The 21,052-nt window shown below is 48.6% G+C and overlaps 3 protein-coding genes across 9 annotated transcripts; all 3 read left to right on the forward strand.

The window, feature by feature from the left end:
* The first annotated feature begins 6 nt into the window (after positions 1 to 6).
* On the forward strand, positions 7 to 9,866 carry gon4la (gon-4 like a). 7 transcript variants are annotated; one of them, XM_069516468.1, is made up of 27 exons: positions 7 to 145; positions 1,364 to 1,614; positions 1,802 to 2,013; positions 2,164 to 2,238; positions 2,327 to 2,377; positions 2,468 to 2,521; positions 2,619 to 2,714; positions 2,800 to 2,892; positions 3,080 to 3,241; positions 3,458 to 3,520; positions 3,707 to 3,917; positions 4,012 to 4,113; positions 4,255 to 4,295; positions 4,387 to 4,499; positions 4,575 to 4,758; positions 4,854 to 4,940; positions 5,044 to 5,221; positions 5,409 to 5,559; positions 5,693 to 5,840; positions 5,914 to 6,030; positions 6,109 to 6,927; positions 7,042 to 7,140; positions 7,221 to 7,427; positions 7,507 to 7,650; positions 7,815 to 8,077; positions 8,266 to 8,368; positions 8,462 to 9,866. In XM_069516468.1, the coding sequence occupies exons 2-27, from the start codon at positions 1,389 to 1,391 to the stop codon at positions 8,573 to 8,575; spliced, it is 4,113 nt and encodes a 1,370-aa protein (XP_069372569.1). In that variant the 5' UTR covers positions 7 to 145; positions 1,364 to 1,388; the 3' UTR covers positions 8,576 to 9,866. The 7 variants fall into 7 exon arrangements, with proteins under 7 accessions (XP_069372569.1, XP_069372572.1, XP_069372573.1 ...); XM_069516471.1 differs by having other exon boundaries at positions 4,015 to 4,113; XM_069516469.1 differs by having other exon boundaries at positions 126 to 245.
* A 399-nt stretch (positions 9,867 to 10,265) lies between these two features.
* On the forward strand, positions 10,266 to 15,248 carry pdia8 (protein disulfide isomerase family A, member 8). Its single transcript, XM_069516527.1, has 13 exons — positions 10,266 to 10,626; positions 11,395 to 11,473; positions 11,592 to 11,709; positions 11,786 to 11,893; positions 12,414 to 12,543; positions 12,803 to 12,916; positions 13,028 to 13,153; positions 13,241 to 13,423; positions 13,561 to 13,669; positions 13,749 to 13,877; positions 14,184 to 14,263; positions 14,346 to 14,403; positions 14,481 to 15,248. Exons 1-13 carry the CDS (start codon positions 10,355 to 10,357, stop codon positions 14,550 to 14,552), a joined length of 1,578 nt encoding a protein of 525 aa, XP_069372628.1. The 5' UTR covers positions 10,266 to 10,354; the 3' UTR covers positions 14,553 to 15,248.
* A 417-nt stretch (positions 15,249 to 15,665) lies between these two features.
* cct3 (chaperonin containing TCP1, subunit 3 (gamma)) lies at positions 15,666 to 20,646 on the forward strand. Its single transcript, XM_069516525.1, has 14 exons — positions 15,666 to 15,815; positions 16,450 to 16,511; positions 16,583 to 16,633; positions 16,861 to 16,923; positions 17,003 to 17,099; positions 17,211 to 17,328; positions 18,314 to 18,500; positions 18,580 to 18,729; positions 18,809 to 18,941; positions 19,286 to 19,367; positions 19,481 to 19,661; positions 19,752 to 19,997; positions 20,089 to 20,220; positions 20,303 to 20,646. The coding sequence occupies exons 1-14, from the start codon at positions 15,788 to 15,790 to the stop codon at positions 20,393 to 20,395; spliced, it is 1,623 nt and encodes a 540-aa protein (XP_069372626.1). The 5' UTR covers positions 15,666 to 15,787; the 3' UTR covers positions 20,396 to 20,646.
* The last annotated feature ends 406 nt before the right edge of the window (positions 20,647 to 21,052 follow it).

Raw genomic sequence — 21,052 nt, forward strand, 5'->3', positions numbered from 1 at the left:
TCACATCCGGTCTCTAATAACAGAAATAAATAATAAACTTATTTAGTCGCTCCGCCCCTTCGCTGCTCCTGCCGACGTCACCTCTGCGTCATCACGCACACCCGGAAATGTAGTCTTCAGCTGGAGCGTGTGGTCGTTGTGGCGGGTAAGTGACTTTCTCTTGTTCCGGAGTTAACGTTAGAAAACTACCGGAAGGTTCCGGTTAGAGTCGAACCGGACTGAGCACGAAACCGGGACTAACGGAGGTTTGTAGCAGGCTGGAGCTAGTTAGCATGCTAGCATGTTAGCGGCAGAGGAAAACACGTAGAAACCAGAGAGATGGACCCTGTTGGTGTCTCTCTCTCTCTCTCTGAACACACTGTCTCTCTCTCTCTCTCTCTCTCTCTGAACACACTGTCTCTCTCTCTCTCTCTCTCTGAACACACTGTCTCTCTCTCTCTGAACACTCTGTCTCTCTCTCTCTCTCTCTCTCTGAACACACTGTCTCTCTCTCTCTCTCTCTCTCTCTCTCTGAACACACTGTCTCTCTCTCTCTGAACACTCTGTCTCTCTCTCTCTCTCTCTCTCTGAACACACTGTCTCTCTCTCTCTCTCTCTCTCTCTCTCTCTCTGAACACACTGTCTCTCTCTCTCTCTCTATCTCTGAACACACTGTCTCTCTCTCTCTGAACACTCTGTCTCTCTCTCTCTCTCTCTCTCTGAACACACTGTCTCTCTCTCTCTCTCTCTCTCTCTCTCTCTCTCTCTCTCTGAACACACTGTCTCTCTCTCTCTCTCTCTCTCTGAACACACTGTCTCTCTCTCTCTCTCTCTCTCTCTCTCTCTCTCTCTGAACACACTGTCTCTCTCTCTCTGAACACACTGTCTCTCTCTCTCTGAACACACTGTCTCTCTCTCTCTCTCTCTCTCTGAACACACTGTCTCTCTCTCTCTCTCTCTCTCTCTCTCTGAACACACTGTCTCTCTCTCTCTCTCTCTCTCTCTCTCTCTGAACACACTGTCTCTCTCTCTCTGAACACACTGTCTCTCTCTCTCTGAACACACTGTCTCTCTCTCTCTGAACACACTGTCTCTCTCTCTCTCTCTCTCTGAACACACTGTCTCTCTCTCTCTCTCTCTCTCTGAACACACTGTCTCTCTCTCTCTCTCTCTCTCTCTCTCTCTGAACACACTGTCTCTCTCTCTCTCTCTCTCTCTCTCTCTCTCTGAACACACTGTCTCTCTCTCTCTCTCTCTGAACACACTGTCTCTCTCTCTCTCTCTCTCTCTCTCTGAACACACTGTCTCTCTCTCTCTCTCTCTCTCTCTCTCTGAACACTGTTGCACAAACTGTCTGACTCAGTCAATGATGATGTGTCTGCAGAGGTCAGAGGTCATGATCCTCCACAATGAACCCGGTCCGCAAACGCCTCAGACTCGGCCCGTCCACATCACCACCTGCTACCACCTCCTTCCCCCGGAGCCTCACGCCGTCTAGTCCTCAGCTGCTCTCCCATGATGCTTTGCTGCTGCCTCCCCTTCCAGCTCCTTCATGGGGCGAAACTGAGGAGGAGGACGAAGGTTACCTGCTGGTGGAGGAAGATACCACTGACTCCAGCCTCATCATCACCATGGGTAACACACACAATCCGTCCATGATTCAGTGTCACCAGTGTTGTGTAAAGACTGGTCCACATGTTCACAGCTGTTCTTAATACCAGCCCTCAGAAAACCAGGATGGACGATCAAGAGCCTGAAGAGAAGTTCTTACCTGTTCTCGTACACTGAGCCAGTGATGTGTGTGTGTGTGTGTGTGTGTCAGAGGACAGTCAGCTGGAGGTGAAGGCAGCGAGGAGGAGAGCGGTGAGGAAGAGGAGAGGGAAACTGACTGAGGAGGAAGAGGAGCAGGGGGGCGGAGGCTCAGAGAGCGACGAAAAGGACGAGATGGAGATTGACAGACAGCTGGACCAATCACTGGAGACAAAGTCCAAACAACACAACCTGACCACAGTGAACGTCCGAAACATCATCCACGTGAGTTTATCTGCACAAGATGACACCTGAACACACCTGGACTCACCTGAGGTTCAGATTCACAGCGCTGGTCTTCCAGTTCAGGATTCATTAAGAGATTAATGAGTTAATCAGTACTTGATAAATGTAAATCTGACCTCTGACCTACAGGAAGTAATCACTAATGAACATGTGGTGGCCATGATGAAAGCTGCTATCAACGAGACTGAGGCCGTCCCCCCATTTGTGAGTCTATCACTGTGTTGTCCGTTGAAAGTGCGGCATTGGACGTGACGTCACTGAATCACATCGATCTCTGTTTCTGTTTCTTCAGGAGCCGAAAATGACTCGATCCAAGTTTAAAGAAGTGGTGGAGAAGGGCGTGGTGAGCCACATCTGCTCAACCTCTGTTCCATGTGTTGAACATCTGTTTGTTGACCATCTGTTTAATAAAAGCATCTTGTTTACCTGTCAGGTGATTCCAGCCTGGAACATTTCTCCCATCAAGAAAACCAATGACGTCAACAAGGTGGGGTCAAAGGTCAACATCCACATCTTGAAATATTTTCAAAACTTAAACTCGTTGTTAAACTCCAGTAACTCTGTCTCTGCTCTTTTGTGTTCAGCCTCCTCAGTTCGTGGACATCCCTCTGGCTGAGGAAGACTCCTCTGATGAAGAGTATCATCCTGATGAAGAAGATGAGGATGAGACAGCTGAAGATGTGAGCCTCTGCTCTGATTGGCTGCTGTACAGTGTGACACAGATGCTGATAATGAACTGATGTTATTGACTGTTTGTGTTTGTAGACGTTCCAGGAGAGCGACATGGAGAGCACAGCCTCGTCTCCCAGAGGAAGTCGTCTGAGCAGAGTGGAGGAGGACAGCTGCAGCCCCTGGCAGGTAAAGCTTCAGTGTGACTGAGAACCTGTTGTTCACAGGAACGTTAGTTATTACATATGAGTTAGTTTGTGTCTTCTGGCTGAGACATTATATCTTTGGTGATAATCGTCTTCAACAGAAGCTGTAAACTCTTCCTCGTTGTGTTCGGTTGATCTGTCACATAACCACAATCTCCTCCCCACTTTAGACTTCTCGGAGCCGGTCCAGGATGTCGAGGATGAGGTCTGGCTCAATGGGCCCTCCCCCTCCTCCCAAAGCACCGCCCTCCAAAGCAGTGACCGACTGCATGTTTCTGGAGAAACTTCATGCAGTGGAGGAGGAGCTCGCCGTGTGTATGGAACCATACCAGGTAACACTCGACAACACCCTGTCAGGTCACACAGTACAGAAGATTCAAACATCAGAGTAGTTATGATGGGTGATCTTCAGGACAACTTTAGGACCTGTCGGTAGATCTTCAGGACCGGTTGATGGAACTTAAAGACCTGTCAGTCCAGGTTAAGGATCGGTGATGAGCTGTTGTGTGTTAACATTTTCTTTTTTGAATGGTCTCTGTGTTGAACAGGGGGAGGTCTTCAGTGGTGGGACTCGGTCAGGGGGTCCTGAGTACTCGGACAGTAAACACACTGTACGTAAACAGTGTAATGTTGTATTTGAGGGTATTCATGTTTGCTAATTGTTGAGTCACACTCTGAGTTGGAGGAGGTGAACTGACGGACTGGTTCTGTCAGTGTGTGTCGTACTGGCTCATGTTGGTGTCTGACAGATGTGGACTCACTGAATTAATACATGAATAACTCTCGGCCCCTCTCAGCCTCTGTCGGAGTCAGAGGACGAAGCGGGTCTGATGGCGTACCGGACTCGGTCCAAGCGTCCTCTACGTGATGTCCCACTGGGCCAGCTGGAGGCGGCGCTCCAAGCCCCCGACATCACACCTGACATGTACGACTCCAGCTCCGCCCATAAGGACAGGGACTGGACTGATTGGCTAAGAGGCCTGATGAGCTCAGACATGGAAAATGAAGGTGTGTGTGTGTGTGTGTGTGTGTGCGTGTGTGCGTGTGTGTGTGTGCGTGTGCGTGTACCTTTCAGGTATGACTGCATGTCTCTCTCTTTCAGAAGAGTGTGATGATGATGATGACCCAGAGTACAACTTCCTGGCTGACGTTGATGAACCTGACCAGGAAGATTACCGTGACGACAAGGCTGTCCGCATCACCAGTCAGTACACACACACACACACACACACACACACACACACACACACACCGGGGTTTCTTCCTGGTTTAAAGACGATGTTCTCAGGTGATGTGTTGAGCTGTGATGAATCCAGACACTGACGATGTTCTGTTTGTCGTCTAGAGAAGGAAGTGAACGAGCTGATGGAGGAGCTGTTTGAAACGGTGATTCTCTCACACTGAACAGCCTCAGTCATGTTCACTCAGTTACATGTTTCACTCACAACCTGTGTGTGTGTGTGTGTGTGTGTGTCAGTTAAAAGAAGACCTTGCAGGACAGGAAGGGGATGACGAAGGCCACGAGGAAGAGGAGGAGCCACAGGATGAAATACACCCTGTGCAGGCACATGCTCAGGATCAGCACAGCATGTATGTTACATGCAAACACACACACACACACAAACACACACACACACACACTGACTGCAAGTGTTCATTTAACAGAGGGCTGGTTGATGAAGAGGACGGACCAATCACAGAGCTGCGTACAGTAAAGCAGCAGCTGGCTTGGATGAGGAACAGACGGCAGACACACCCACTGTGTAACACACACGTATACGGTCCTGAACCTTACACACTGAAACTGGACAGAAAACAACAGAGCAGACTAGAGCAGCATCTGCAACAGGTACACACACACACACACACACACACACACACACACACACATACACACTCATGTTCATGAAGCCTGACCTCTTTCACACTGTGTGTGTCTCTCAGCACGTTCAGCTGCTGAGTCAGATTCACCTGTTGAGTTCACCTGTGACCAAACTTCAGAGTGAGGCTGAGACCACCAGACAGTTCCTGGTAACACACAAACCTCTTCACACTTCACTTCGAATAAAACTCAAGACTCTAAAAATATCTTCACTGTTGTTTGCCCCCCCCCCCCCCCCCCCCCCCCCCCCAGGTTGAGTTGGATGTGTTGGCTCAGAGAGCCGAGCTGCTCATGTCGTCATCTCGTCCTGGTTTCTGCAGCGTCTTTAGATCGTCCAACCTGCAGGGGGCGCTGCAGCTTCTGGAGGAGCTGCGGCAGACTCCCATCAGCTACCAGTCGCAACACTTCCCACCTGACGCCAGAGGTTACAGTGAGTCCACCTGCAGCTTGGAATGATGGGATGTCTCTAATGAGTTCTCCTGTGTAGTTTACTTTGAAATGTTGTCAACACTAGATATGTGCTCAGTTAACAGCTGCTAATGCTAACATTAGCTACATAGTGAAGTGATGTTAAAGCAGCCGGGTGTTTGATACGGTGTTGTTGTGTACCTCTACAGTGCGTTGTTACCCCGTGATGCCGGCTGAGCTCGCCTGGCTCTTTGCTACTCGCCCGGTCTTCCTCTATCCAGAGCTACTGCCCTGTGCCAGCCTGGACCCTGCTCTATACTGCCCCCGCAGGACAGCTGCATTCACTGCCGCTGAGGACTGGTAAACACACAAATATGTCAAACTGCTGCTCTAAATTTCTGTTGGACGAGTGTGTAACTGAGTGTGTAACTGTGTGTGTAACTGTGTGTGTAACTGTGTGTGTAACTGTGTGTGTAACTGTGTGTGTTTTCAGTCTCCTGGTTCTGGGTCTCAGGAACATGGAAGGGTCATGTGACCCGACTAAGCTGGTGTCTCAGTTCCTCCTGAGGAAGACTCTGGTGCAGGTCCGACGTAGAATCCTGCAGTGCTGCCGACCTGGTGTCCCTGATAATATAGTAAAGGTAATACAGCGACTGATTCGGCTGATTTCAGCACAGGTCTGTGTATGTGTTCACCCGTGTGATCCCTCTGCAGGTGTTCCGGTATCATCGGGTGTTGTGGCCAATGCCCGTGGCCTGTGGTCCTGTTAATCAAGCAGAGCGACGCCCCCCAGTGGAGAGAGAGGAGAGAGTCATGCCTCTGTGGCTGGTGGTAGGTGATAAGTAGATGTCAGTAAAAGTGTTATATAAAGTTATCAATCCTCCATCACTGTTTGTTTACGTTTTGTAGCGGAGTCTTCCTGTCATCTGTCCAACCATAAAACGTTATAATGCCCCTCCTGGCTCTACACCTGAGGCCCCGCCCACCTGCAGGGGAGCTCGACCCCGTCACAGTCACCTGACCTTCCTACGCTCCGGTTCTAACAACTACAGCTTCCCCTCTGGGACAAGATATCCCCCCCGCCTTCCCAAAGACCTCGACTTCAAACGCATTGGCTTCGTCCTGCTGCAGCAGCCCCTCCCGCCTTCTCCTGCTGACCCCTCCCCCCTACTCAGCGGACAGGTGCACCCCTCTGCACCTGCCTCTCCTCACAAACCCTGTGACGCCCCGGCTCTCAGCCCCCAACGACTCCTCCTGACCAGAAGTGACACCCCTGCTGCCTTCACTAATGCCGCTGCTGTCTCCACGGCAACCACAGAGCAAATCAGACGCCACTATCAGACCCTCGTAAGTCTGAGGAGGAGAAGGAGAGAGAAACACACCCTGACCGGAGGAGCAGCATGGAATAATGTGGAGGCACTTGCTCCTCCTCCTCCTCCTGAAGGCCCCGCCCCTTCTCCAGTGGGGGGGGAGGAGGACGACGATGTCGTCAGTGTGAATATGGAGGAAGAGCAGAGCGAATTCCTTCTGACCCTGTCGGAATCATCGTCCAGTGCTGCAGGAAGTGTCGAAGACCTGGCTGACCCTGAGGAGGCGGAGTCAGGGAGTGAGCTGGACGTGACCCCGGCGCCGGTCACAGCAGCAGAGGAAGAAGGAGGTGATGAAGATGATGATGATGATGGAGCGACGTCTTCTGATGAATCCAGAGCCTCCATCGTCCAGCTGCAGGTGTGAAACAATTCATCGGATCTTTTTTAAACTTGTTTCATCAGTGAACTGAGCATCTTCGTCTTTCAGATGATTATCGATAATTAACCTCATCAATGTTCTTTGTCTTTGTAGGAGAAACTGTCCCCAGAAGAAACTGAGGAGGAAGAGGAGCAGGCTGATGAAGAAGATCAGAGGGAGGATGAAGCGTTTGCTCAGGATTATCTTAACAGAGTGAGACATCTCTTTATATTCAGTCAGTGATCGTCTTTATATACAGTCAGTGATGGTGTCAGCATCATGTCTGTGTACAGGTGTGTGATGCGGTGCAGGAGTCTCCAGGCGTCTCGGAGCAGCTGCTGCAGTTGTTGGATCAGTTTACAGCAGCGGGGGCCCTGGATGCCTCGGGGGCCCCACAGCATCTGTACGAGAGACTGAGCTGTTTGCTGCGTCCGTGGCCTCAGCTGCTCAGAGACTTTGCTGCTTTCCTGAACCGAGAACAGGCGCGGCGCTGCGGACTGGTGAGTGACATCACTGTGACATCACACAGGTTCGGGCTGAACCTGCGGTAACTCTTCTTCTGTGGTATCTCTCTGCCAGTTGTTGGAGCAACAGCTGTTTGAGTGCAGCCGGCGGTTTCTACGGCGACTGGGGCAGAGCCTGGGAGAAACCTCCTCCCTCTACCAGCAGGTGGTGTCAGTGTTGCAGGGAAGCCCCACCCCCCCACCTGAAGACATGGACAAGGTAGACGATGACCTTTGACCACCTCAGAAATCAGCTGATCCTCATAAAGTTTGTAAAATGAATCAGGATTAATTAATGAGGTTCAACTGAAATCAGAGTTCAAATCATCCAAATTAAAATCAGCCCATTTTTCCTGATGATCAGATTTTCTTTTCCTCTCTCAGGTCTCGTCTCTTCTCCGACGTCACCCCGACCTGCAACAGCTTTTCCTGCAGTTTCACACCCACTCGTCGCCCGTAGCGACCAGCTCTGAGACCATGAAGACAGACTCGGGTTTCCAGAGTCGTCCTTACAGGAAGAGAATCAACAGTCAGACATCTGAAGCGAGTGAGACAGGAAGCGAAGGAGAGAAAGAGGAGGAGGGGCCAGTTCGTGCCAGAAACATCTCGACGACGTCCACTGGAGAGAAAGTCGTCGTCTGGAATCGGTCAGAACACAGAAACACAGATGAGGAGCTCACTGATATTTACATGAGATGGTGTCTGATACAAACACGTCATGAAAACATCTTGTAAACTATCAAACATCATCACAAGACAGAAACATCGTAATTAGAAAACATGAAAACATTATTTAACATGGAGAAAGCATCTAAAACATCACTTCCTGTTTCAGTGAGGCAGACCGCGCCATCTTGACTGCCTGTCAGCAGAGAGGAGCCAATAGGAAAACATTCAGACAGGTGTCCGCCCACCTGGGAAATAAGACCGCCCAACAGGTGAGAGGGGGCGGGGCTTCAGTGTGCCGGTAGTCGTAGACTGACAGGTCTGAAGCTGACAAGGGGACATTTGTCTTTTTTTGTCTCCTTCAGGTGAGTCTGCGTTTCCACGACCTGATGAATCTTTTCCAGTCTTCATCGCAAAAGACCACTTCCTGTTCCTCAGAGGGCCAGCCAATCAGGAGGCAAGAGCCAGCCCCCGACTAAGCAATAGACCAATAGTAGATGAGTCTGCAGTCAACAAGGAAGTGGACTTCAGAGCCAAGAGACTGATCCAGATTCACTTCATGAGAACTCCTCTGAATTCCAGAACTGTCTGAGTTCACGAACATCGGTCATGAATCAGTTTTATTGATTCTAGATTTAATAAGAATGATTCTGATATGACTCCAGAATCCACAGTGACTGTTTCCTCAGTTACTGTAGAATTCTAGAAGGGTCCAGACTCTACATATATAGATATCTTTGTTCTCCAGAAATTTGATGTGGATTGTCCAAACTTCACTGTTCAAAGTTCTGTTTGACAAATCTATGTGTGAACTAGAGCAATCACAAAATGTCAAGAATTCTCTGGAAAAGATTGATCTCATTGATCTCATTGATCTCGGACATGATTTGGTTTGAAGAAGAACTGAACTCCTCATTTCGGAACTTTCTAGAATTCAGTTACTGACAGTTATTGTTCTAGAGTTCATCCTCTGTGATTCTTGAGTTTTGAATACATAAAGAATACACAAGTTTACCTTCAGGCTGCTCATGCTACTTTTTATAAGTTCTAATTATTTATTATTATTTATCGTCTCTGACCTCATCCAGAGTCCAGCCTCTGTGGGTGTGTCTGGAGGCACAGTCTCAGTCATTGAGGTCAGACAAAGGAAAACTCAAAAACTCAAATTAAATGAAGTAAAGATCTGCAGCTGTAAACCAATCACATGACAAGTGAACAGCTGCTCACACCATGTGAGACACAGTGTCCACATCTGGACAACAGACAGCTGCTGATAGCATCTGTATTCATCATCGGTCCACGTGTAAACTGAAGGAGCAGAGACGGAGACGACCTCAACATGTTTGACCTCGTGTGGACATCAGCTGAGACCCTGGGCTTTTTTTGTGGAGATACAGTAAATTTAATATAGATCAAGTTGACCGTCAGTGTTCCTCTTAGACTCCGCCCACCTGCTTAGAAACCACAACAAATACAGAAATAAAAGATAAAACATTTCTTTTTTCTTTTGAGTTTTCCCAGGATGCATTTGGGAGGATGTACTGTAAAAAAAACAATTCATCCATATTAAATGTGAATGACTGAAGCTTGATTGTTTGAAAAAAACCCTTTTTGTTTATATTTATATGACCTGAAAACTTGAGTTTTGTCCTGAATTTACAGTTTTAAAAGTTTTAATTTTCATCTTGAAGAATAAACCGATTCTTGTTTCCTTCAAATGTAAAAGCAACCCGAAGACAAATTCAATTAAAAGTGATCTCTGCTGTTAAATGTATTTTTCTTTTTGAATCACTGTTTGAATATTTTATTTGAATTATTTTCTACACAAACACAATTTCCTTTTTCATTCTGAGTTAAAAACCAACACATTCTCCCAGTTTCACATTTATTTTATTGTAAATTTAATGTTTAATTCAACCTCATTTAGAAATTCATCTAAAAACGTTTAATTCTAATGAGGGGGGGGGGGGGGCTTTCTGATTGACAGGTCATTGGACCGTTGACAATCAGAGAGCAGCTTTCCGGTGTTCGTGGTCCCGCCTCCACTTTGACAGGTGGAGAGATTGGTCAAGTTAGCTTTAGTTACCGGAAATACTGACTTCAGAATAAAAGCGGTTAATGAAAACATTGTCATTTCGCTGTCACCTGCGAATTCAATGTTTATTTTTCACTGTTTCATTTTCGCTTTGTGACGTCATATTTCTATGATTTTTTTTACTATGTTAATCTTCACTTTGACTTTGTGACGTCATATTTTAATGTTTGTCTTAGGTCATTTTATTGTGAAGGTCCTGACGGAAGCTCGGTGTGTCTCCAGTTTCCGTGTTTTATTGTTTCCATGTGAAACTGGCTCCTCTCGCTCCAACATGGCGGCCGCTGTCCGACTCCTTCCCGCCATCACGTTGTCACTTCTGTCCCTTTTTCCCGCCACGGTGTCCTCGCGCAGGGACGTGCTCGTGCTCGGGGACGCGGATTTCGATTACCTAGCAACGGAGCACGAGACCATGCTGGTGAAATTCTACGCTCCATGGTAACGGAGGGGACGTTAGCATTAGCATTGCTAGCTCAAAACATACGGGTTCTAATATGTGGATGCTCCATCCGTCCTCTTCATGTCTCCTCCTCCTCCCTCCATCCGTCCTCTTCGTGTCTCCTCCTCCTCCCTCCATCCTTCCTCTTCATGTCTCCTCCTCCTCCCTCCATCCTTCCTCTTCATGTCTCCTCCTCCTCCCTCCATCCTTCCTCTTCATGTCTCCTCCTCCTCCCTCTATCCTTCCTCTTCATGTCTCCTCCTCCTCCCTCTATCCTTCCTCTTCATGTCTCCTCCTCTCTCCATCCTTCCTCTTCATGTCTCCTCCTCCTCCCTCCATCCTTCCTCTACATGTCTCCTCCTCCCTCTATCCTTCCTCTTCATGTCTCCTCCTCTCTCCATCCTTCCTCTTCATGTCTCCTCCTCCTCCCTCCATCCTTCCTCTACATGTCTCCTCCTCCCTCCATCCGTCCTCTTCATGTCTCCTATTCCCTCCATCCGTCCTCTTCATGTCTCCTATTCCCTCCATCCGTCCTCTTCATGTCTCCTATTCCCTCCATCCTTCCCTCTTTTACTTCCTTCTCTTTTTGATTTTATCCTTATTTCATGTCCTTCTTTCCTTTCCTCATTCATTCTACATTCATACTCTTCTTTATCACCTTCAATGCTTCCTTCCCACTTCTCCCTTTCCTATTTTTTGTGCCACATCTCCGCCATCCTTCCTTCTATCTATCCCTTCTTCACCTCCTTGCATCATTTCTTCCTCAGGTGTGGACACTGTAAGAAACTGGCTCCAGACTTTGAGAAAGCAGCAAAAAAACTGAAGGGAAGTGTCCAGTTAGCAAAGGTAACGTCCCCATCGTGTGGTCTCTCCACACCTGTCTGTCTCACCTGTTTGTCTCACCCGTCTGTCTCACTCGTCTGTCTCACTCGTCTGTCTCACCCGTCTGTCTCACCTGTCTCAGGTGGACTGTAGTGCTCACTCAGAGACCTGTGGTCGTTTTGGAATCTCTGGTTATCCTACTCTGAAGATCTTCAGGAACGGGAGAGACTCCGCCTCCTACGACGGACCTCGCACTGCAGGTAACAAACACACACACAAACACACACACACACACACACACTCTGTGTTTATGTGTGTGTGTGTGTGTGTGTGCAGATGGGATCTATCAGTTCATGAAGAAGCAGACGGGTCCAGACTCAGTTCACCTGAAGACGAAGGACGAACTCCACAGCTTCATCCAACACTACGATGCCAGTATCATAGGTACGACGCTTCCACCTTCTTCGTGTGACATCACCTCCACGTCATGTGACATCACACGATGTTCTTTTTTGTTTTGCTCACACTTACAAAGTCAAAAGCCGGGTCAGGCTGCCCTACCTCATCCGAGGTCTCCGTGGACGAGACTTAGATTGTGATCAACATCTGGGTCTTCTGATGACGACTCCTCGTGTGCAGCGGAAAAAGCTTCGGAAATACTTTGTGCTTTTCTTCTAATGTCGTCTGGATCGTGACGTCCTGTATGTGGTGAACACAGCCGTCCATGCTTCGCTGAGATTTATAACAATCTGTAAAGCTCCTCGCTGAGTTCTGTTCTGAGGGAGGATGAGCTGCTCTGAGTCTCTGGTACAGCTTTAGAAATGCTCCCTCAGTACCTGTGTCTGAACTGTGTTGGGTCTCACTCTCTGTGTTCTCAGATTAAGTTTTTTGCTTAATCTGCAGCTGCGACTTAAAGCTCGATGTAACGTGTGTGTGCGTGTGTGTGTGTGTGTGTGTGTGTCAGGTGTGTTTTCAGGTGCAGGCAGCTCTGCTCTGTCAGAGTTTCTGAAAGCTGCTGCTCTGCTGAGGGAACAGTTCAGATTCGCTCACACCACTGACGTGAAGCTCGGGGACGAGTACGGGGTTCAGTCGGAGTGAGTCCGTGTCAGCTGTCAATCATGACGTCTCAGCCATTTTCATGTCAACAAATAACTAGTTAAACCCAAACTGATCAGAAACACTACTTTGGTTCATGTCCCATCTGTTAACGTGGAGGAGGTTTATGACCTATACTACAGCCAGACACCAGGGGGCGTCCACCACAAGTTCTTACAAATATGGTTATGTCTGGTCAAGATGGCTCTGAACAATCTATTCGTTTGAATGTTGAAACATGTTTCGTCTCTCCTGGAGGAGCGTGTTGCTGCTCCGAGCTCCCAGACTGAGCAGTAAGTTTGAGGACAGCGTGGTCGTCTTCAGAGATCACCTGACCATCGGATCTCTGAGACGCTTCATCAGAGACCACATGTAAGACTTCACATCAGTTTAACACAAGATGCACAACTGCCTCACTCTGCTCCACACTCACCTGTCTCCGTCCGTCTCCACCCGTCTCTGTTTGTCTCCACCCGTCTGTAGTTACGGTCTGTGTCCTCACATGACTCTGGAGAACAGAGATCGTCTGAGAGTTCATGACCTGCTGACGGCGTACTACGACCTCGACTACCACCACAACACCAGAGGCTCCAACTACTGGAGGAACAGGTAACACGCTCACACAGCTAATCCACACACGCTCTGCTACCTGACGACAGGTGAGTGTAAGCCCCTCCCCCTGTTTCTTATCGCCAGGGTGATGAAGGTGGTGTCACAATACACTGGGCGGGGCCTGACATTCTCAGTAGCCAATAAGAAGGAATTCCTGTCTGAGCTGGAGGACGACTTCGGTTTGGGAACATCGGACGGAGGAGAACTGCCGTTTGTCACGATTCGTTCCAAACTGGGCCACAAGTTCACCATGAGAGAGGAGTTCACGTACGTAACCGAAGGTTTGACGTCTTCATATCAGTGACACTCATCACGTGTGTGACGTCACTCGGGCTGAGCCAGTCAGGTCACAGTGGTGTTGTCAGGTCAGGAACCAGGACTCTGATCAGCTGTGTGTCTTTCAGGAGGGACGGTCGGTCCCTGGAGAGATTCTTAGACGATTACTTCGCAGGTCGACTGAAACGTTACGTGAAGTCTGAATCCGTCCCTGAGAGAAACGCAGCTGCTGTCAAGGTGAGATGGAGCGAGACGCTAACTGTTCTCATTCATATTGTACGGTGTGACCTCTGACCTCCCTGGTTGTGAACTGCAGGTGGTTGTTGCTGAGACGTTTGATGACATCGTCAATGATCCAGATAAAAATGTTCTGATCCAGTTTTACTCTCCCACCTGTCCACACTGCAAGAAACTGGAGCCAGTCTACAGAGAGCTGGCTGACACGGTACGTACATCATCATCATCACCTTCATCATCATTGTCATCTCCATGACAACCAGTGGCCGGAGGAATTTTGTGTCTGTCTCATTGTTATGAACATTTAAAGATGAACTAATGAGAGGTCAGTGGTGAAAGGTCAAAGGTCACAGTGACCTCATATGAGTCTGTAAATAAAATATGTGTGAACTGAAAACTGTTCTGGTCGGTGGAGACAAACAAACACAGTTTCTAATGACGGAACTTTGACTTCCTGTTGCTGGTTCTGTTTTGATTCTGGTCCTGATGAGTTTAATGTCTCTCCCACTCTCAGCTCTATTCTGATACAAACATCGCCATCGCCAAAATGAACGCTGTTGATAACGACGTCCCGCTGGGTTACGATGTCCAAGGGTGAGTCCAGAGTTTCTCTATGAGACGTGTCGAACCAGGACAAATAACATGTTCATTAGTTTCCCTCTATCTCTGTCTTCAGCTATCCAACCATTTACTTTGCTGCGGTGGGTAAAAAGGACGAGCCTGTACGATACGAGGTAACACAACATCTGAGAGGGGTGGGGGGGTTTTCAGGTGGGTGAGCAGAGGAATGACATCACCTCTGTGTTCTCAGGGGGGTCGAGAGCTCAAAGACTTCCTGAAGTTCCTGAAGCGTGAGGCGAGCGCATCGAGGGACGAACTCTGACACTTTTCCTCCACGGATCTGACCTGACTGCTGGTGTCCATGACAACAAACACGTCGGGGGAGGACGAGACAACACGCCTGACCCTGCTGACAGTGGAACGCTGTGTCCGACACCTGTCCACCAACATGTCATGGCTCCTGTCATGTGACTGTGAGCTCTACCTTTTTGGATCAAGGGGACGTGCTCAGTGTTCACACGTGTTGTTGGTGAATCTTGAAAAGCATCCTGGGAAATGTAGTTGACACATGAGTCTGCCTTTTTAAAATCGACAAGACAATATTCAGCTGACTTTTAAACAACACAAACATTTTTACTGAAACTTTATTAATTTATCTATTTATTTATTTAGCACTAATACAAGTTACAAAATAAAATACTTATTAATACAGATGAAATAAGATTCAAACAAAACTTATATGTAAAGTTTAATTTCTAAACTATTTATTTAATATTGTTGTGACTGTTTTTGATACATTTCAGATAAATGATAAATTCTGTTCTGGTGCCAAGTTTCTGCTTCGTGTTTTTATGTCATTGTCGCCTTTTGATTAACTTATTTTTATTTATTTGTATTATTGTTGAACCTTCCGATTTTTACTGTGACAGAAAACAAACTGTTGGACGGAGGTTAGTTTTCCGTCGGTTATTTCTCACTAAAACAAAAACACTGAATAAACATGTTATTAAGACGCCAACACTTCTGGTCTGACATCACTGTTGAAAACACATCATCAATGTTCATTGGAAAGGTGAAAGTATGTATTCGTGATGCTGGTCCCAGCGTTAAACAAAGAGAAGTCATTAGACAACTTGATGAGGATTTGAATTGTGTTTTTAAATATATTGAATGATGTGAGTGTGACTCCTGGAGCAGCAGCAGGAGGACGTGAAGCTGACGGAACAGCCTCTGTTCTAAAGATCCTTTAAAACCTGAGCTCAGAGTCACAGTCTGCAGACGATGATGAACACTGAGAGTTTTACAATAATGAAATATTATTATTAATATTTCCAGAACATTCTCTTGTTGGTTTTCACCATAAAAGGCTTCGGGCGCTTTAACTCTTTCAGTTCATTGACTCCATTGGTGGAACCATGTGTCGGTCAAATCGATGCTGTGATCTGATTGGTCAGTGTGCGCTGCTACTCCCGCCCCTGAGGTCTGAGGCGTCCTTCCGCTCGTGCCCGTCAGCAGCTCCAGGCGCGTGTGTCGGTAGTGTCTGTAGTGTCGGTGAAGATGTTCGGGCAGCAGGTCTTAGTTCTCAGTAAGTCTCTCTCTCTCTCTCACTCTCTCTCTCACTCTCTCCGGTAAACGGAGCCGGTACCGAGCGAGCGGCCGGTGCCGGCTCCGCTTTGTGGCTGTTTACCGCCGCAGCGGCCCGGTGTGGCACGTGCTTCCTCCGGTCTGCTAACCGTGCTAGCTGCTAGCATCTTTAGAGCATGTCGCTAAGCTAACGATGCTCACGAGCCACCGTTACTCAGCACGAACAGACGGTTAGCTAGTTAGCTCGTTAGCTCGTTAGCTGATCCCGCAGTTTAACGTGTGCTCGGTTAACGGCGCTAACCGGAATCCGGAGCTGCCGATAGAAAGCCTCCGCAGGCTGTTAGCAGCTAACGGTGCTACAGCGATGACTGGGATGCTTTGTTGAAGCAGCCCCACCCTCATCGATCCGGATCAATACAAACCAGATTCACACTTGATCTGGTTTCAGTGTCAACTCATTTCTTTGTAACGTGACGTCAGCTGCTTTTATATATTTTCATTAACATTAATTACGCATTAATATTAATCCCTGATTATCTCACACCAGAGAAAACAATCATTTCAAAATAAAAGCCCCCTGAGGAAAACGTGAGACGTCAGAAAGTGTCCTGATGTGTTTTCTGTTTCCTGTGCAGACCAGAACGTGAAGAGAGAGTCTGGACGTAAAGTTCAGACCGGAAACATCAGCGCAGCGAAGGTAAACACACGAACAATCTGACGTCATGTCACCACGTGATTAAAAGGTATTAATGTCAAACTGTGTTTCAGACCATTGCAGATGTGATCCGGACCTGCCTCGGCCCTCGGGCCATGATGAAGGTGTGACATCATCACCTCACAGCACCAGAACACTTAGTAGATCCAGTGGTAGATTACATTACTGAGTATTAACCAGTCTGAAATGAGAGAATGTTTGTTTCCTCACTAGAGATTCATTCATTCATCACTTTGATCACTTCTGATTCATCGTAGGGAAATATTCATATTCACGAGCAGACGAAGTAGATTCATTGTGTGTGTGTGTGTGTGTGTGTGTGTGTGTGTAGATGTTGCTCGACCCCATGGGAGGAATCGTGATGACCAACGATGGAAACGCCATCCTCAGAGAGGTGAGGGACGCTCTGCCACTGTGTCGCGAAAATTAAGAAAAATCGCATTGTTGTTCAAACCCTGTCTCCATGGTAACAGATCCAGGTCCAGCATCCTGCCGCCAAGACGATGATCGAGATCAGTCGTACACAGGACGAGGAGGTGGGAGACGGGACCACGTCCGTCATCATCCTGGGTGAGAGACTGCCAGAGCCACTGACTGTGACTGTGTCTGTGACTGTGTCTGTGACTGTGTCTGTGACTGTGTCTGTGACTGTGTCTGTAACTGTGTCTGTGTGTTCCTCAGCTGGGGAGATGCTGTCTGTAGCAGAGCAGTTCCTGGAGCAGCAGATGCACCCGACCATCATCATCAGCGCCTACAGACAGGCCCTGGAGGACATGCTGGACGTTCTGAAGGAGGTCAGGTATGTTCAGAGAGGAGGTGAGGAGGTCATTGAGGGAGAAGGTGAGGGTCTCTGTGATGGAGGAGGTGAGACTCTCTATTATGGAGGAGGTGAGGGTCTCTGTGATGGAGGAGGTGAGGGTCTCTGGGAGGAGGTCAGTGAGGGAGGAGGTGAGGGTCTCTGTGCTGGAGGAGGTGAGGGACTCTGGGAGGAGGTGAGAGTCTCTGGGAGGAGGTCAGTGAGGGAGGAGGTGAGGGTCTCTGTGCTGGAGGAGGTGAGGGTCTCTATTATGGAGGAGGTGAGGGTCTCTGGGAGGAGGTCAGTGAGGGAGGAGGTGAGGGTCTCTGTGATGGAGGAGGTGAGACTCTCTATTATGGAGGAGGTGAGGGTCTCTGTGATGGAGGAGGTGAGGGTCTCTGGGAGGAGGTCAGTGAGGGAGAAGGTGAGGGTCTCTGTGATGGAGGAGGTGAGACTCTCTATTATGGAGGAGGTGAGGGTCTCTGTGATGGAGGAGGTGAGGGTCTCTGGGAGGAGGTCAGTGAGGGAGGAGGTGATGGTCTCTGTGCTGGAGGAGGTGAGGGACTCTGGGAGGAGGTGAGAGTCTCTGTGAGGAGGTCAGTGAGGGAGGAGGTGAGGGTCTCTGTGCTGGAGGAGGTGAGGGTCTCTATTATGGAGGAGGTGAGGGTCTCTGTGATGGAGGAGGTGAGGTCCTCTGTGAGGAGGTCAGTGAGGGAGGAGGTGAGGGTCTCTGTGCTGGAGGAGGTGAGGGTCTCTGGGAGGAGGTGAGAGTCTCTGTGAGGGAGGAGGTGAGGGTCTCTGTGCTGGAGGAGGTGAGGGTCTCTGGGAGGAGGTGAGAGTCTCTGTGAGGGAGGAGGTGAGGGTCTCTGGGAGGAGGTGAGAGTCTCTGTGATGGAGGAGGTGAGGGTCTCTCTACAAAGACGTTTCTGACAGAACTTCACTGACCTGTCGTCTGTTGGTTGCTGACCTTTGACCTCTGACCCCTCAGCACCCCCGTGGACACATCCGACCGCTCCATGATGCTGAAGATCGTCCACTCCGCCATCAACACCAAAGCCCTGAGTCGTTGGTCTGAGATGGCGTGCAACATCGCCCTGGACGCCGTCCGAACCGTGGAGCTGGAGGACAGCGGGCGCAAAGAGATCGACATCAAGAAGTACGCCAAGGTGGAGAAGGTAAGCGCTGGAGACACGAGTAGTTTGACGGTCACGCTGCCGCTCGGCCCGCGTCTCCTGTAACATGTGTGATGTTCAGGTTCCAGGTGGAATCATCGACGACTCCTGCGTCCTGAAAGGAGTCATGATCAACAAAGACGTGACGCACCCCAGGATGAGACGCATGATCAAAGACCCTCGCATCATCCTGCTCGACTGTTCTCTGGAGTACAAGAAGGGAGAGAGCCAGGTAACGCACACACACACACACACACTCTCTCTCATTGCTGCACCTGAGCATCACATGACCTTTGACCCTGTGTGTTCAGACGGACATTGAGATCAGTAAGGAGGAAGACTTCGCCAGGATCCTGCAGATGGAGGAGGAGTACATCCAGCAGATCTGTGAGGACATCATCCGCCTCAAGCCAGACCTGATCTTCACCGAGAAGGGAATCTCAGGTGTGTGTCACGCCCCTCCCGTCTCACGCTTCTCTCTGACATCATCGCCCACTCGTTAGAAAACACCAACATGTGTGTGGAGCAGACCAGTGACTGAGCGCAGGTCATGTGACCTGTGACCTCATCAGCTCACACGTCCTCGTAGCGATGGCGCTTTGTGTTACACTTCCGGCTTCCATCATCGGATGTTTCTGTTACTCATTGTTCATCCACGTTGCAATGCATGATGGTTGTTTACTCACATTATCGAAGTGTCTCTGATGCATCATGGGAGTTTGTAGTCTGAGATCAGGACAGGAAGTGCCATCAGACAAACGCTGTGTTAATGAGACGTGTGTTTGCAGACTTGGCTCAGCACTACCTGGTGAAGGCGAACATCACCGCCATCCGCCGCGTCAGGAAGACCGACAACAACCGCATCGCCAGGTGACCTCAAACTCCAGCCAATCAACATTCAGCAGGATATGATGTCACACTGTCAGCCCTGGTTCAACCACTCAGTGTCATACCTGCAACTTTAATCTCTCTCTCTCTCTCAGGGCGTGCGGGGCTCGTATAGCCAGTCGGACAGACGAGCTGCGTGAGGAGGATGTGGGTTTGGGGGCGGGGCTGTTTGAGGTGAAGAAGATCGGTGATGAGTATTTCACCTTCGTCACCGAGTGTAAAGATCCTAAAGCGTGTACCATCCTGCTGCGAGGAGCCAGCAAAGAGATCCTGGCTGTAAGAACGCGTTCTCATTAGAACTCATCAGACGAAGGGCGGAGCCTGTAAACGTGTCACAGCTCATGTTCTTTTCTCTCTGACCTCCAGGAAGTGGAGAGGAACCTGCAGGACGCCATGCAGGTGTGTCGTAACGTGCTGCTGGACCCCTTCCTGTTGCCAGGTGGCGGTGCTGTGGAGATGGCGATTTCGAAGCGCCTGACGGAGCGCTCCCGTGCTCTGACTGGCATTGAACAGTGGCCATACCGTGCTGTGGCTCTAGCTCTGGAGGTCATCCCCCGAACCCTGATCCAGAACTGTGGAGCGTCCACCATACGAGTGCTGACCTCGCTGAGGGTACGGCAAAACTTTATTTATAACATTAGGATACAGAACTTTATTGACACTATTTAACTTGTGTTTTATCGATCATGTGTCTCGTGTTCAGGCCAAACACACTCAGGACAACAGTGTGAGTTGGGGTGTGGACGGAGAGACCGGCTGTCTGTCTGACATGACGTCTCTGGGCATCTGGGAGCCGCTCGCAGTGAAAGCTCAGACTTACAAGACCGCCGTGGAGGTCAGGACGAACCAGTGATACCGTTCAATACTGATACCGATCGACCCCGAGCGAGACTCCTGACTGTTGTTGTGTTTTTCAGACGGCCATCTTGTTGCTGCGCATCGACGACATCGTCTCTGGTCACAAGAAGAAAGACAAAGATGATCAGATGGGAGGACCAGGAGCCGAGTGATCCACATCAGTCCAGATCCACATCACTCCGTGTGTCTGTCTCTCTGTCTGTCTGTGTGTGTACGTGTGTGTGTGTGGGAACCAGGCGACTCATCAAACATAATAAAAACGTGAAAAAGTGATAAAGTTAGAACCACTTCCTGTTCTCCTGTTTTCACCTGGATCCAAACGTCAGTTCTGTTTCTGTCAAAGTTCATTTCTGAGACGTTGTTTTTTGAACTTTGGTCCAATAATGAAAATCTGAATAAGTTATTCTGTGACTGGGCAGTTTTTTTTTTCATCACACACATTTTGATCTTCATCTCAGATCTCTCTCTCTTATTGAACAAAAGATGTTTTACTTTGAAAAGTTTGAATGAACATGAAAAATAAATAAAGTTGATTTGGTTTAAACAGAAAAAGACAAAACACCATGAAATAAATTCTGAAATTAAACGTGGTGCGATCAAAGAAAAAGCATTGTCACAGGTGTCTGATCAACAAACCAACTCCATCCCATAATTCAATTCACAGAGCAAAGATGTTTTTGTCTTAAAAAGAAAATTAAAAAAAACTTGTTAACATTTGTTAAAATAAAAATCGTGTTTTCTATTTTTTACATCAGGTTCAGTTCAAACTCACTGATCGTTCAGATTCCTTTCAGAACATTTAGTCAATT

Source organism: Paralichthys olivaceus, chromosome 20 (assembly GCF_024713975.1).
Source record: "Paralichthys olivaceus isolate ysfri-2021 chromosome 20, ASM2471397v2, whole genome shotgun sequence".
Taxonomy (NCBI): Eukaryota; Metazoa; Chordata; class Actinopteri; order Pleuronectiformes; family Paralichthyidae; genus Paralichthys; species Paralichthys olivaceus.